Genomic DNA, 14,151 nt, shown 5'->3' with positions numbered 1-14,151 from the left:
AGCAGAAACATCTGCCGGCACAGTCTGGCTCGTTTGCTCCACATGCCGTTAATTGGCCATTTTTAAAAATAGTTTGTTACTTGCAAACTGGCTGCTGTAACTGGTGACAATTAGAGAGCGGTAACCTGAGAGGGCTCAGCTGTGGCTTGCTTGTGTTCTGAAATGAAACAAATCAAACTTTTCTAACACGTACAGAGACATCAGACTATTCTAGAATGAAAACATGGCCCCTGGGATGGAAAAGCAAGTGTCACTGCAGAGGAAAACTTTGAAGGCCCAATGGAGGGATCATGTAACAGCTGTGGCTTGCCAAGATATGAGGCACCTGTTTGCAACATGTTCAGCAATTTTCAGCCCCGTTTAAGTCCCTACCTGCACTGAGGAAATTCACACCATGTTACTACATTGATTGGAGTATCTGCATTACAAGCTGGCACAAAATCTTAGCTAGCTACATCAATGTAATCACATTGCTGCAAACCTTTAATATAGATATGTAGTTCCATTAATAAGTAGGGTTTATGCTGGTGCATTTTACCCTGTATGTTACTGGATTAAGTCCAGTGGTTCTCAAACTGTGTGTCGGGACCCCAAAGTGGGTCACGACCCCATTTTAATGGGGTTGCCAAGGCTGGAGTTAGACATGCCTAAGCCTGGGTCCAAACGCCAAGCCCCACTGCGGGGCTGAAGCCAAAACCCCACCACCTGGGGCTGGGTGGTAGGGCTCAGGTTATAGGCCCCTGGCTTGGGGCTTTGTGCCTCCTATCTGGGGCAGTAGGGCTCGGGCAGGCTTCGGTTTCAGTCCCCCGTCTTGGGTGAGGCAATAATTTTTGTTATCAGAAGGGGGTTGCAGTGCAATGAAGTTTGAGAACCCCTGAGTTACACCAATCTAGATACACTGTTGCAAATTCTCTCCATGTAGACAGGGCCTAAGAGAGATCTGGTCTAAGCCAAGGCATGGAAGCCAGAAAATTCTGGATTCTAATCCCAGCACTGGCACAGATTCCCTCCATGGTGTTAGGCAAGTCAGTCAGGATGGAATTTCAAAAGCACCTAAGTGACTTGGGTACACATTTGTCATAGAAAGTGAATGGGACTTGTGCTCCTAAATTCCCAAATTGTGTCTGAAAATCCGACCTCTAACCTCTCTGGTTCTGTATAACGGGGATGATAATACCTCAGTGGGGTGTTGTAGAGAATGTTGCATTTTTATTTAGATTTCTGAACTTTATTAAGAAGCACCTTATCCAAAAGCTCCAGGACCTTGGATGTGAATTAAAAATGCCAATTTTACACAATGAAAATAAGTTGAACAGCATCCTAGGAAAGGAGATGTGGATCCTCTCCCACCTCCCCTCCTCCCCTCAGCCACGAGTATGCCCGGCCCCATCTTTAGTCACTGCTCCAAACCTGGCCAAGTGGAGAAGGGCTGTACAATGTGTATTGATGATCAGCAGATTGGGGCTATTTTGAGTTAAGTGGAAGCGTGAACTACAAAGTCATGGGCTCCTAGCACAATCTTGGTTGGTCTTTAGGCAGTACCATAATTAACATTATTTATTTTATTTTATTATTGAGGATGCCTTGCCAGTAGCCTCTTCTGTTTTAAACTGAGGGGACACCAGCTTTGGTGTTCTTTCTTGCAGCTGAGGCAATACGCCTGGAGTGTAATCTCTCCAATAAAACCTTTGAAGATGTAAAGCTTGCTGCGTGTAAACTCTAAATATGATTTATCCAAAATTAGGATTATGACATTGCACCACATTGCAACAGCTCTAGTGCTTTAAATTGAGGAGAGCGAATTTTTGGACTGTATACTCCCTGGGGCAGGAAACATGGGCCTGATTCTGCTCTGTTACGCTGGCATAAACTTGAGTAATGGTGCTGAAATCAATAGTGTTACTCTGAATTAGGGTAGTATAACAGAGAGCAAAATTCTATCTCATGTCATAGAAATGCTGTATTTGCACACACACCCCCTTGCTTCATGCATGTGGAGAGGTTTTAGGTTTATGGGAGACTTCATATCCTTTGTAAAGGATTGTGTACTTGCCTCAAGGCAGGATTTGCATTCTCTTTGGTCAATGGTCTCTGATTGGTTTGATGTTCTGTTAGCTTTGAAGTCTGCGGAGCAAAACTGAACTGTCTTGTCAAGCTGTGTGTGCGTTCCCTCTGGGCATCTCTTTTCCACTCTGCTCAGCTCTGTTTTCTCTTTGGGAGGTATGTTGTCCCGTTGTGAGTGTTGCTCAGAGTTATTTTTGGTTAAGGCTCCCATGGAATTTTAGGCATTGGGCACTGAAAAATTAAAAATGATTCTTTTTTGCACATTTTTAAGCCCTTTCTGTCGAACTAGAATTCTGCTCCAGGGGTTGACAGAATATTGGGAAGAGCTTAAACAAAGCACTGCTGAGAATCAGTTTAGCATAGAGGCTGTGGTAGCTGCAGCATTGTTCCTAGAGGCCAACCTGCCAATCTTGGTTTAGATTATAAGTGAAATGAGTATGTTGGCTCTCATACTACTCATTACCAGTTCACTGCACAATTATGCATCTCTGCTCCAAAAGACCTTAGGACTGGACTGCTGAGCAGAGCTGAATGCATTGACAGAATGTGTATGGGGCTAGGACTCAGGTAACAGTGAGTCTCATGTCATGCTCATGGTGCATTGACAGTTGTGTATGGGATACAGTGCCTGTCCACACTATCCCTGATTTAAATTAGTGCTATTTACCTGTCACTTTCATAGATGTAAGTTTTTGTGTACACAGATTTGGGAAATCAAAATACCTCTGTATGTGTTTACTTTTCAACCTCCGTATTTTTTGTATGGGAGTTCAGGAAAAGGTATTATGCAATTACTGTTTGATCTTGAGATTTTAATTTGAAGTGATAGGGCTATTTTAAGGGTTACACAGCTGCTGATAATAGCAGTGGGAGAATAACAGAAAAGGCAATTAGCAAAATTCCTGACCCCCTTGATTTGTCCAGAGGGATTCCATCCTATTTGTTTGTCTTTCCAGGTTTCTTCTAGGGTGTCCTGGAACAAACTACAATAGTTTTGTCCTATCAGGAATAGATCAGTTTGTCCTCATAGGAATTCAGCTCAAGCTTTTTCCTGTAAGGATAGCCTGCTAGGATTTGAATCCCATGTTTTGTCCTGTGAGGAATCACATTAGGCTTTGTTTCTAATAGGTTTTAACCCCTTTGTTGGTCTGCTTGCTACAAGTATTCTTCGAGGTTTTCCCCTTTGTGTACTGCTGCTCACACCAGGCTCTGGCTTTTTTGGGAAGGTTCCAGTGGTGGCCTGGGGGTTTGTTGACTAATCACTTAGTATACAGGCAGTTGTCCATAACTAGCTCTGCTTTTTCAAAACCCAGTGTGTGGAAATAACCCAGTAAACAAACAAACAAACAAACATGGACACAGGATAGCCTGCTTAAAGGTGCTCTTGGGAAACAAGCTGATTCCAACCCCCTGGATCTGAACACTCAAACATTTGGAGAGTTCAGTGCTTGCTTAGGTCCATCCATGACATTCAAAATCATAGTTTTCTCCACTCCCCAGTTTTGTTTCTGGCAGGGAGAGAGTTCCCTTCAAAGCATAGTTATATGAATAGGAGCGCTGAATATATTTTAGATACATTTCAGGGGAGGAAGGACACAGCGTGACACATCTTAACCAGTGTTTCATAGATAATAGAACCTGCCCTTTCAAATGATTGGAAAAAGAACAAAAGATGCAATTAATTAGCAGTCTAAGGGGAAATAAAGGGCCATAGAAGCTGCAGGAATGGGGCAATGAAAAGGAGAAAATAGCCTTCAGACATTTTTTAACCCTTAGTTAAAGCAGTGAGGCCACTACTCTCTCATCCATCAAATTCCTCTTCTACACGCTTTTGCTGTGATGCCTGCAAGAAATCCTTCAAACCCTATCTGGACTGAACAGCAGTCAGAGATTGCTGATTTTATCCATTAATTTTTAAAAAACCACCACCACCTTTCAAGTGATTTGGAGTCATCCAATTGTGGCTATACCTGCCCAGGTAGCCAAATGATCACATTTTTGTTACCATCTTCCTCCTTCCTCTCCTGCTGTTTGTCACATGTGCTTCCCTCACTTGGTTCGAGTTAATTTGTAAGATGTCCATGTCTTCAGGTATTTGTATAGCATCCAGGACAATGGAGTCCTGATCCTAACAGCAGGTACAACCTTTATTACAGTGAAAAATATGGTAACTGGTGTGTTGCCTGCCCTTCCTCTCATAATAATGTAGCATGCCTCTCACGTGTCCGACATTGTGCAGACATCCTATACCTGGCCCAATTTGTTAAAGTTGTCCTGTGGTCCTTGAGGCTTGCTAACAGAAAGAGCAAGGGGAAACTGTAGAGCTTTCACCAAAATGGAAAAAGGAGCAATCAGAGAGAAATCCACATACAGTATGCGTTGAGTACACAGAATCCCTGTTTAGTTTCATGACAATAAGTTATTGTCTAGGTTATTTGCATGCTTGTACCTTTTTTTTTTTTTAAATACAGGAAGTGTTCAGTAAAAAAAATTGTTGTCCCTCATTTTGAGGATTACTCTCCCTCATTTCAGGGTATGGCTACGCTTACAGCTGTACAGCGCTGGGAGTTACAGCTGTCTTCATACAGCTGTGTAGGGAAAGCGCTACAGTGTGGCCACACTGACAGCTACCAGCGTACTGTCGTGGCCACATTTGCAGCATTTGCAGCGCTGTTGGGAGTGGTGCATTGTGGGCAGCTATCCCAGCATTCAAGTGGCTGCAACGTGCTTTTCAAAACAGGAGGGTGGGGTGGAGTGTGACAGGGAGCGTGGGGGAGACAGAGTGGATTTTTGGAGCTGACACTGTTCTCAGCTCCCTGCCTTGCAAGTTCTAAGGACTGGAAGATACATAGCACCTACCTTCAATCATTTTAAAAGATTTGACCCTTCCCCCACCTCTCTCTTATTCACTAAATGCAAATTATGCACTCCTAAATAGCCTGCAGACCACATAAGCAGCTGCTCAACAGTGGACTGCCCCCTCCCCTCTCTCCTCAAGCAAACAGCTGTGAACATTCCAAAGCAATTCCCCTGCCTCCGTTCGCTCACTGGAGCAAAGAGCAGCTGTGTTTGTTTTTTAGATAATTAGCTCCGGGGAGCTCGGAGTTCCTTCCGGTTTGTTGTGGACAGGAATTCTGGGATACCTCTTAATACCCTGGAGGCACAATGAAAGCACCCAGGGAGTTGCAGCACTGGCTGTGCCTTGCAAGTGTGGACACAGAGTAAGTTGCAGCGCTGTAACCCCATCACTGGCGCTGCAACTCTCCAGTGTAGCCATACCCTCAGAGTCTAGGGGTTGAGAGGTTTAGGTTCTAATAGGTTATAGGTTCTAAAAGGTATCCGTTCTAATTTCAAAGATTGTATACTAATAACTACTGAATGTACAATGACTATACTCACTGCACAAATAGCATGTATTTCATGCATTTGCAAAGTCTTTTAAGGTCGCTTTGGTATCATCAGTTAAAACTAATATTAAATGAAAGGCTATTCTGTTTATAAGTCTTTTGCTAATGTCCTAATTTATAACTATCTCACATACACAGTTCCCATCTATCCGATGCTTTGTGTATATGCATAAAACTTAAGGTGGAATTTGTAATGGAAATCCTTCTCAAAGTTAGGCTCCTATGGTTTGAATTGATTTCAGCTAAATGAGCAGCTCAGAAGTGTTTGCTTTGCAGTGACAATATTAGAGAGTTTCATTAACTGCTTTAGAAACAATGCTTGCTTTTTTTTTAAACCTTTTCATTAGGGCTAAGTTACAATAAAATAATGTATTTCATTGTACATTACTTATTCAGGATCAGGGTAATATTCAAAGAATCTAGCTAACGATTCTGGCTTATTAGCTGGGGAGCACTCCTCCTCTGAGTACGCTAAAAAAGGTAAACAAATATCTAAATACCTGTCCTCTTTTTGGTGCTGCTTTTGTGTATGTATTTGGTGTGAAAGCTTTCCCATTGCAAGATATTTTACTATACAACAATTACACAGGAGGAGGGATTACATTTTTCCAGTAATTTGCAATACAAAGTCTAGATGCTAATAAATAAAATGACAAATTAATTTTTTTAAAAGGTAGCTCCTTTACTGGAGCATTCAGTAAGTAGGTCTGGGGATCTCTGGGAAGCTGGCATTTTATCATAAGATGAATCTCTTTAATAATTTTCTCCCAGACTTGTCTAATTCCCAGGCACAACTACTGCATGCGTAAGTATGTTCCCTTTTCTCTGCACCCCTCCAACAGATCACCTCCCTACTAGCAAAAATATGATCTTAACTGGAATCAAAAGCCACCCATACAGTAATATATAAACATTTTCCTTATGAGCTCCACAAATTGAAGTTGTATGTCCCTTTCCTACATCGAGATCTACTCACCCAGATCCATTTCTTTGTCGAAATCCCTCTCCCATCTTTTCAGCTGTTTTTTTCATCAACAACTTTTTTTGATCAAAATTGTATAATATATCTTAGAAAGTAAACCTTTTGTTCCAGCTTGCTCACGGATCAACTCCTCAAATGTGGGTAAAGGTCTAGCTAGAGCTGCCTCGTATCCAGATTTCACAGTAAAACGTTTGACTTGTAAATACTGAAAATATGGGATCTTTATATTATTTCCATTATTACTCATCTCCTTGCAGGATTTCAAATCAGGGCCCACCAACAGCTGTGCTAATTGAGTAATTTCACCTCTTACCCACAAAAAATAATCGCTTTGATATTTTCTAGGGATAAATTGCTGATTATTAATGAACATAGCTAAAGGAGAGCACCTTGGCTACAGGAACTTAGAAAACTTGTTCAAAGCTGCTTAGGTCATCTGGATGAAGGGGTGATCTTTTCTTTATTTTTGTTGGCCTAAATTTCATTTTAATCCAACAAGTACAATGAATATTTGGCCTCCAGACTTGTTTGAGTTTTAGTTACTCTTTGGATGGTCTCTTGTTAACCTATCAGATCACATCTTTTAATTGTGATGCATAATAATAAGCCAAATTGGGGAAAGCTAGTCCTGGCTTAGATGGAGCTTCAGAATTCACCATTTGTCTTTTATATTTCCATATGAATTTTAAAAGTGCATTCTGCCATGTTTTTACTGTGAAGTCGGGGTTACTAACTGGGGTGCACTGAAACAAAAAAAATAACTTTGAGGAGACATTCATCTTTACCAAGGCTACCGTGACATGCCAAGAAAGCTCATATTTATTCCATTCCTCCGAGTCTTTTTATTATTTTATTCTGTAGTAGAGGGTAATTTGCCTTACAAATATGCCTATGTTTCTCTACAATATTTATTCTTAAATATTTTAAAGATTCCTGTACCCATTTACATTTATTTTAGTTTGTTCTGACCCTTTTGGGAATATTATTTCCTAAAATTGCAGATTTATAGTAGTTTATTTTGAAGCCTGATACCTGTCCAAACGCAAGAGTCAATTGTTCTATAATTTTTAATGAGGCTTCTGGCTTGTGGAAATATAACAAGACAGTGTCAGCATACAAAGCTATTTAGTGTTCAAGCCAGAAGACGTTCTGATGCCCTTTATCGAGGGACTGCTTCTCTCATTTATTGCAGATGACTGCGTTGCCAAAGCAAACAACAGAGGACTAATGGGCAACCCTGTCTCATACCCCTTGACAGATTAGGAGGAGGGGATTGAAGACCAAAGCAGATGCTTGAGAATGAGTATATAAGGTCATTATTCCCCTATAAAACTGATTTCCAAAAGCAAACCTTACCAAAATCTGTCTGAGGTACTCCCACTCCAGCTGTTTGAAGGTTTTCTGAGCATCCAAACACAGTAGTGCACAGAACGAATTGCCAGAAATAAGGATTATGAATCAAATTCAGAGTTCTTCTGGTATTATCAAATCGATGCCTACCAGCAATGAACCCATACTGGTCAGGGTGAACATATTTGGAAAAGATAACACTCAATCTGTTTGCTAGCACCTTGGCGTAAATTTTAGCATCCACACTGATCAAGAAGTAGGTCTTAAATGACGCAATGACCACATTTTTTGCCCCTTTGCATGAATCTGGAAACTCGTTGCCCTGCAATACACCATTAAACCATTCTGGTGAAATAGGGACCAACACTCACTTTAGAGCTTTATATAATATATCCTAGAAAACATGGAGCTGGATTGGATTTTAACTTCTTGATTACATCTTCAACTTCCTCTGCAGAAATTTTGCCCCTCAAGAGCTGCCACATCATCCTCTGAGAGCTGAGGTAGTTTCACACTTCTCAAGTAACTGTTTATGGGGTCAGGATTTGGATGTTCTGCAGCATATAACGTATGGAAAAAGTTAGAAATGTTTCAGAGATCTGTCTGGTGAATCAGTTACTAAATGTCCCTTTTTATTGCTAACAAGAGGGGTGCCTGATTTATCCTATTTCGTGTTTAACTTTCTGGCTTTAAAGCCTATCAGCTTCATTGCCCTTTTCATAATATTTTTGTTTACTATATCTAAGCATTAAGTGTTAGCTCAGCCTTACCTGTTTGTAACAGTTTAATCTTCTCTCTTCTCTCAGTTATTTACTTATATACTGGTAGATTTATGTCTCCCTTCCAAAGCAGAAAGTACTTTAACCAACCCCTCTTTTCTTAAAGAGCTCTCATCTTTTTCTGGAATGATGTTTTACAGGGATCCCCCTCATTACTGCATCTCCAGAATACCAGAGAACACATCTAGTGATCCCTTCTGTATCATTTTCTTCTATATACTTCTGGAAAATTTCTTCCTGGGCGTGAATTCTAAGGGGACCGTACAACAAAGCTCCATTCAACGGCCAGGCCCTTTGTTTTTCCACTGAACGCCAATCTTTTAATCTAATATATGCAGAGGCATGAGCAGACTAAATTATAACTCCCAGATGTCTTATTTAAAGAGGCACAAATGTAATGGAGAGCTTGCATCTGGCTGGGGCAGGCAGCAGAGGCTTTCTGCTTTTAATAAACAGTAATATACTGGGTGCAAGCAGACTTAATACTCATGGGAGTCGATTAACGTCATGACTGTGAATGTTAAGGGGATGGATGATCTAACAAAAAGGGAGGGGGGTAGTCTGCTCACTGAAGAAGGATTGTTGTAGTATAATCTATTTACAAGATACGCACTCAAAGAAAAATGATGATGATGAATACCTGAATACTTCTTGGTTATCATTGTCACTCCGGAAGGACTCTAATAGAAGTGGCAATACTGTTTGCTAAACACATCCCTTTTATTGGCTCAGCAAACTCATAATTAGAAGGCAGATACATGTCCTTGAATGGTAAACTTCTCACCTTACCAGAGGGGCCAGAATGGGGGGGTAGGGGCATAAGGGGTCATGGCCCTCCTATCTTTTACCGGGCCATAAGGGTGAGCAATGCGGGGGAGGGGACAGAGAAGAGCAAGCGGGGGCAGGGTCAGGAGGGGGGAAGAGGCAGTGCAACAGGCCGGGTGCTTGCAGAGAAGGGGCAGTGTGAGGGCAGGGGTTTAGAAAGAAGGGGTGGTGTGGGGAGGCCTAGAGGGCAGTGTGGCATAGCAGAGGAGGAGGAGACACAGTTCAGGCCCCTCTGGTCCCTCTACTTTTAGCACACTTCTGCCATGCCTGCGACTTTACCCAATGTCTATACCCCCAATCAAGGGCAACCTGTTTTTGATTAGTTTTTTTTTGGGGGGGGGGGGGGGGTTAAAATGTTTTAGGAAAGGGGATATTATTCTGGGGGGGGGATTTTAACGAGGTGCTTAATCCTACTTTGGACTGATCAAATATACACAGAGTATTTGGAAGAAGCAAGTGCAAAGTTGTTGCATCACTTAGAAAATGAGGATCTGGTGGATGTCTGGCAGGAGATGAAGCTGGACATCAGATCCCATATGTATCATTCAGATACTCATGGATCTTGTTCCTGGACTGATAAGATTTTTGTTTCTAGGACCTTTCTAATATGCTTGCTTGTTTTCAACACTCATGAAAGGGCTCAGCTTCACAGCCCAAAATTCTCTTTATAGCAGCAGCAGCAGGAGGAAGCTGTGTCCTATGCTGATACTCAGGTATACCAACCCTCCTATGGTGATACTCAGGTATACCAATCCAACAGTGTGGATTGTTTTTCTGATGTGGACACTTGTCCACTAAAATGGCCTTTTTCATGCTGGCCACTGCATACGTCTGTCTGATCTATATAAGAGTTTTACCTTGGCTGAACACACTTGTTAATATTCAGCATCATGTTAGTTAATGATGCTTTGGCATGGCCTCTGACACCTGTTAAGTCACCTTCAGCTAATGCCATTGTTCAGACATAAGATTTTTGTAGTGATGAGCCAGCCTTGCTCACCACTAGATTTTGCCATATTAACATGCTTGGAGGTGCAAAACTTCATGTTCCTTTACGAATCCCCTAAGCCACCTTGCCTCAGCTGCGTGGCTCACTTTGAATGTGAAGAGTTGATTGTGCTGTTCAGGTGGCAGAGAGTGATTTATACTGTTGGACTGGCAGTCCTTTGTGCGCTATTGGCACTAAAACCCCTTTAAAACACATTGAAGTGTAAAGTAGACATCTTTGGTCTGGGTTTCATTTTGTGTTTGAGTCTGGAAGAGTTTTTGGCAGGGGTCAGTTTATGGGGTGCAGTAAAAATGAACACGTTTTACTGTTTTTAGGTCTGTTCTTTTCACCTGTAATTATTATTAGAACAGCAGGTACTTAAGCCCCTGGGCCAGGGTTGGCCCTTCCACTTGGAGCAGAGCTTCATTAAGTGCTCAAGAGGAACATATTTCACACCAGACAGGGAATTAAACTGCACTTTTAAATGGGTTACAGGCAAATGAATTCCATGTTGTGTTTTTTCCTTTGTGCAGCAGCAGCTGGAATGCATGGCTCAGGATCGCATCTCCAGGGCTGTTTGTTTTGCCTTCTCTAGGTCTCATAGACTTAGGGCAACATGTAGAACAATGGGAAGCAATAGTCTGAAACTGAGCAATGGGATTATCTAGGCTCGCTGTCAGGAATAGTTTCATAATTAGCAAAAATCTCCATGGAAGAATCTCCCCCTGGGAAGTAGTAGCATCTTTTTCCATCACTCATTTCAGCTAGGCAGAACACATGGGCCAAGAGAAGTCTATGAAGGGATAGTCTTCTGATGGCAGAGCATAGACGCTTTCAGTCAGTCCTATCCATTTCTTTGCCTCCATACTGAAAGATGGCATGAGTATAGGTACATCATTATGGCTTGCTGAGGGGAGAGGCTTCTGCATATCCCCTTTACAAGGGAAAATGAAGGGATGCTCATTTCTTAGAGCTTCAGGCACTGTCTAGATGCAGAGGGGTGTTTGGAATCCAGGTTAGACAAGAGTTATGCATAGGTTAGTTCAAGAATTTTATTGCAGATCTCATCTCTAGGTTTCGCAGAGAATGGTGAAAGGACAAGATTTGAGAAATCAGCTTCTAATTTACAAAACAATGCTGCCAAGCCTGGCCTGAATGCTAGGTGTGCAACCTGAGTTTGGTCAGGTTACAGTATGAAAGTAGTGCACAGTGCTACAGTTAAGCAATTCAGCACAGGACATGTATCCATTTCAAGGCTTGGGTTTATTAACCAGAGCAGAGGTAGTTGTGTTTTACCCCTCTAACTCCCACTTTGTCTTGTATGGCAATAGCCCTATTTCTCTGAACCTGGAATTTAAGATATAAAAAACATCAGTAACATCCTCGCTGCTGTGAATCAGCACAGTACCATTCCAGCAGCCAAGGAGTTGGAAGGAGGAGGAGGGACTTTAGACTGACAATGGTGAACATTCGTTTCCTAGCTTGCATCTGTTGACCTAAACGGACAATTGAAGGAGATCTGAATTGTCCTTGGTCTTTAGTATCTACAGCGAATTAGCGTGCCACTTGTGACACTCCCATATGGACATAGTAGCATTGGGAGGTTCAGTTGTGGCTGATAATTCAGTATAAAGCCTTTTCTCCACCAATGAATTTATTTGTTTGCAACACTTCTCACCACTCCAGTCTACCCAAAATTACTCTAGCACCATCACATCCATTTTAAAATGTCTTGTTTACACTGTTAGTTTTGAAAGATCACCACTGTATCTCCTTTTAAAGGCAACATTACAAGAACTAGGAAAGGGGTTGAACAAACAGATTCTGTTTCCACTGAAACATTTCTATACCTGCACACACTAGACTTCAGAGTGATTCCAGTCTAATCAATAGAGGGATATTCTGCATTAGCAGCACTGTTCAGGTTCCACATATGCTGTGTACATGGAAGTCAACATAAATAATTTTTGGAAAGGACATAATGGTCTTATCTCCTGTCTGACCATATTCCTACCTAAGAAAAATACAAGCCTAAAAAAATCCCCCACCCCCCCTTCAACAATGGACTTCAATTGTCCGGGCTACCCCAAGACAACTTTTCCTTCTTGGTGTATTTGGGTATGAGGTGGAGAGTGGCTTTTCTAATACTTAACCTGAGAACTCCAGTCAAAAGAGGCTGGGGCCTTCCCTTACTGCAGGCCCTGTTTATCCAGTCAAACTTCCACAAATTGAGATGTCTTCTGCTTCTGGAGGAAATACAAGGAAGTTTCTACAAGTGTACCATGTCCAGCCAGATTCCTTTCGTCTATCTGTTTGTGCTGCCAGTCTATTGCTGTGGAAATTCCTCTGATGTCACAAATTCAATGCTAAGGCTTCATTGCAAGATCAAACATGATGGTGAGCTGACATGCAGTGTTCAATCTGAGGTAGCAATGGGCCTGCACTGCAGCTTCAGCCCAGTTTTTAAGAACTCTACAATTCAGGAATGTTCTGATCTTTGTTTTGTATAGACTGCACATTAAAATTCAGAAACAGGATTCATTTTGGATCCTGCCTGCTCTTCTCCCCTTCCATCCTGCCCCAGATAAAAAATTAAGGTGTTCAGCTCACATGGTTTGGGCCTATCAGTAACTTAAACAAAACTATCCTTCAACTGTTGGCAAGGGTGACGAGGAAAGTTTGGAGAGACAAATGAAATGTAAACTTCATTCATATTTTAATTCTGATGTTCTGGAAAGTCTCCATTACAGTGAAAGCCCCACCTTTAGAACTAGGTGTGTTTGGACCCAGCCCCACAATACTGAGTTGAATAGACGCCACAATGGTTTATTTTCAATATTCATCATTGAAGGGATACTCCGGATGGTCACGCCACCTGCGAAGAGAATTCAGATAAAAAGTCTTCACTCCAAAAGCTATTACATATGGCAACACTGGGCACCTGTACTATTTATACAGTGCCTAGCACAACAGGCTCCAGACCTGGTTGAGGTCTCTGCCTGTTACTATAATAACGTGCTACTAGAGGTAACCCAAATAGGCTTAAGAAAAGAAGATAGTTAGTAGCGGCCTTCAGCTAACATTTGAAGCTTACCGAGTGAAAGTGATCAAAAGTTGTTCATTGACCTACATGAAGAGTTATGAGGCAGGATGTGTGTGTTAGTTAAGTTCCGTGTGGACTTGCATTTGCACCACACAAGTCAGCACTGGCATTGTGACAGCTTTGTGGGTAGACTCAGGAAGCCAGAGACTTACCAGGCATAGAAAAAAAAGAGGTGGTCCCTTCCAGGTCAGATACGAGGCACATTAATGTAGGGCATATTAGGGCAAACTTCCCTGCCTTGTTGCTAGAGACTTCAGACCTACGTTAAATCCTCTTCATGCAAAACATGCTACACAGGTTTCAGAAAATAGGGGTAAATCTGCAGGTTTTCCTACTTCTGCAGGGTAAAAAAATGCCACTGTTTGATGGATGTCATATGGCTAGAATGCTCCTCAGCTGGAGTCCCAGTACTGACTAAACTTGGAGGAAGGTCAGAAACAGCAGCTCTGAAAAAAGATGCATTTCTTTAGCTCAAGTTGTTTGAGCTGGCATGGATGGGTCTGCTCTGGCTTGGCCTTTTTTCCATGAGTCTTTTGCATCAGAGCGACTTCTGGCTGTCCCCTTTAATTAAATTACAGTGACTCAACACGGTTGTGGATACCCTGGTTAGTTATTTAAAAGCATTCATTTTTGAGTGGTCACAGGGAGTCTTT

The 14,151-nt window shown here is 41.9% G+C and overlaps 1 protein-coding gene across 1 annotated transcript in view; it reads right to left on the bottom strand.

Annotated features, from left to right (window-relative positions):
* Window positions 1-13,162: 13,162 nt before the first annotated feature.
* The window catches only part of AKR1D1 (aldo-keto reductase family 1 member D1), a 48,994-nt gene continuing 48,005 nt past the window's right edge, over window positions 13,163-14,151 (bottom strand). Inside the window, exon 9 of the mRNA XM_032781940.1 lies at window positions 13,163-13,270. Within this exon, the coding sequence (XP_032637831.1) occupies window positions 13,228-13,270 (43 nt within the window). The 3' untranslated portion in view covers window positions 13,163-13,227. The remainder of the gene's footprint in view (window positions 13,271-14,151) is intronic.

This window comes from Chelonoidis abingdonii, chromosome 1, assembly GCF_003597395.2.
Source record: "Chelonoidis abingdonii isolate Lonesome George chromosome 1, CheloAbing_2.0, whole genome shotgun sequence".
Lineage (NCBI taxonomy): Eukaryota > Metazoa > Chordata > Testudines > Testudinidae > Chelonoidis > Chelonoidis abingdonii.
This window is presented reverse-complemented; position numbering and strand designations above follow the sequence as displayed.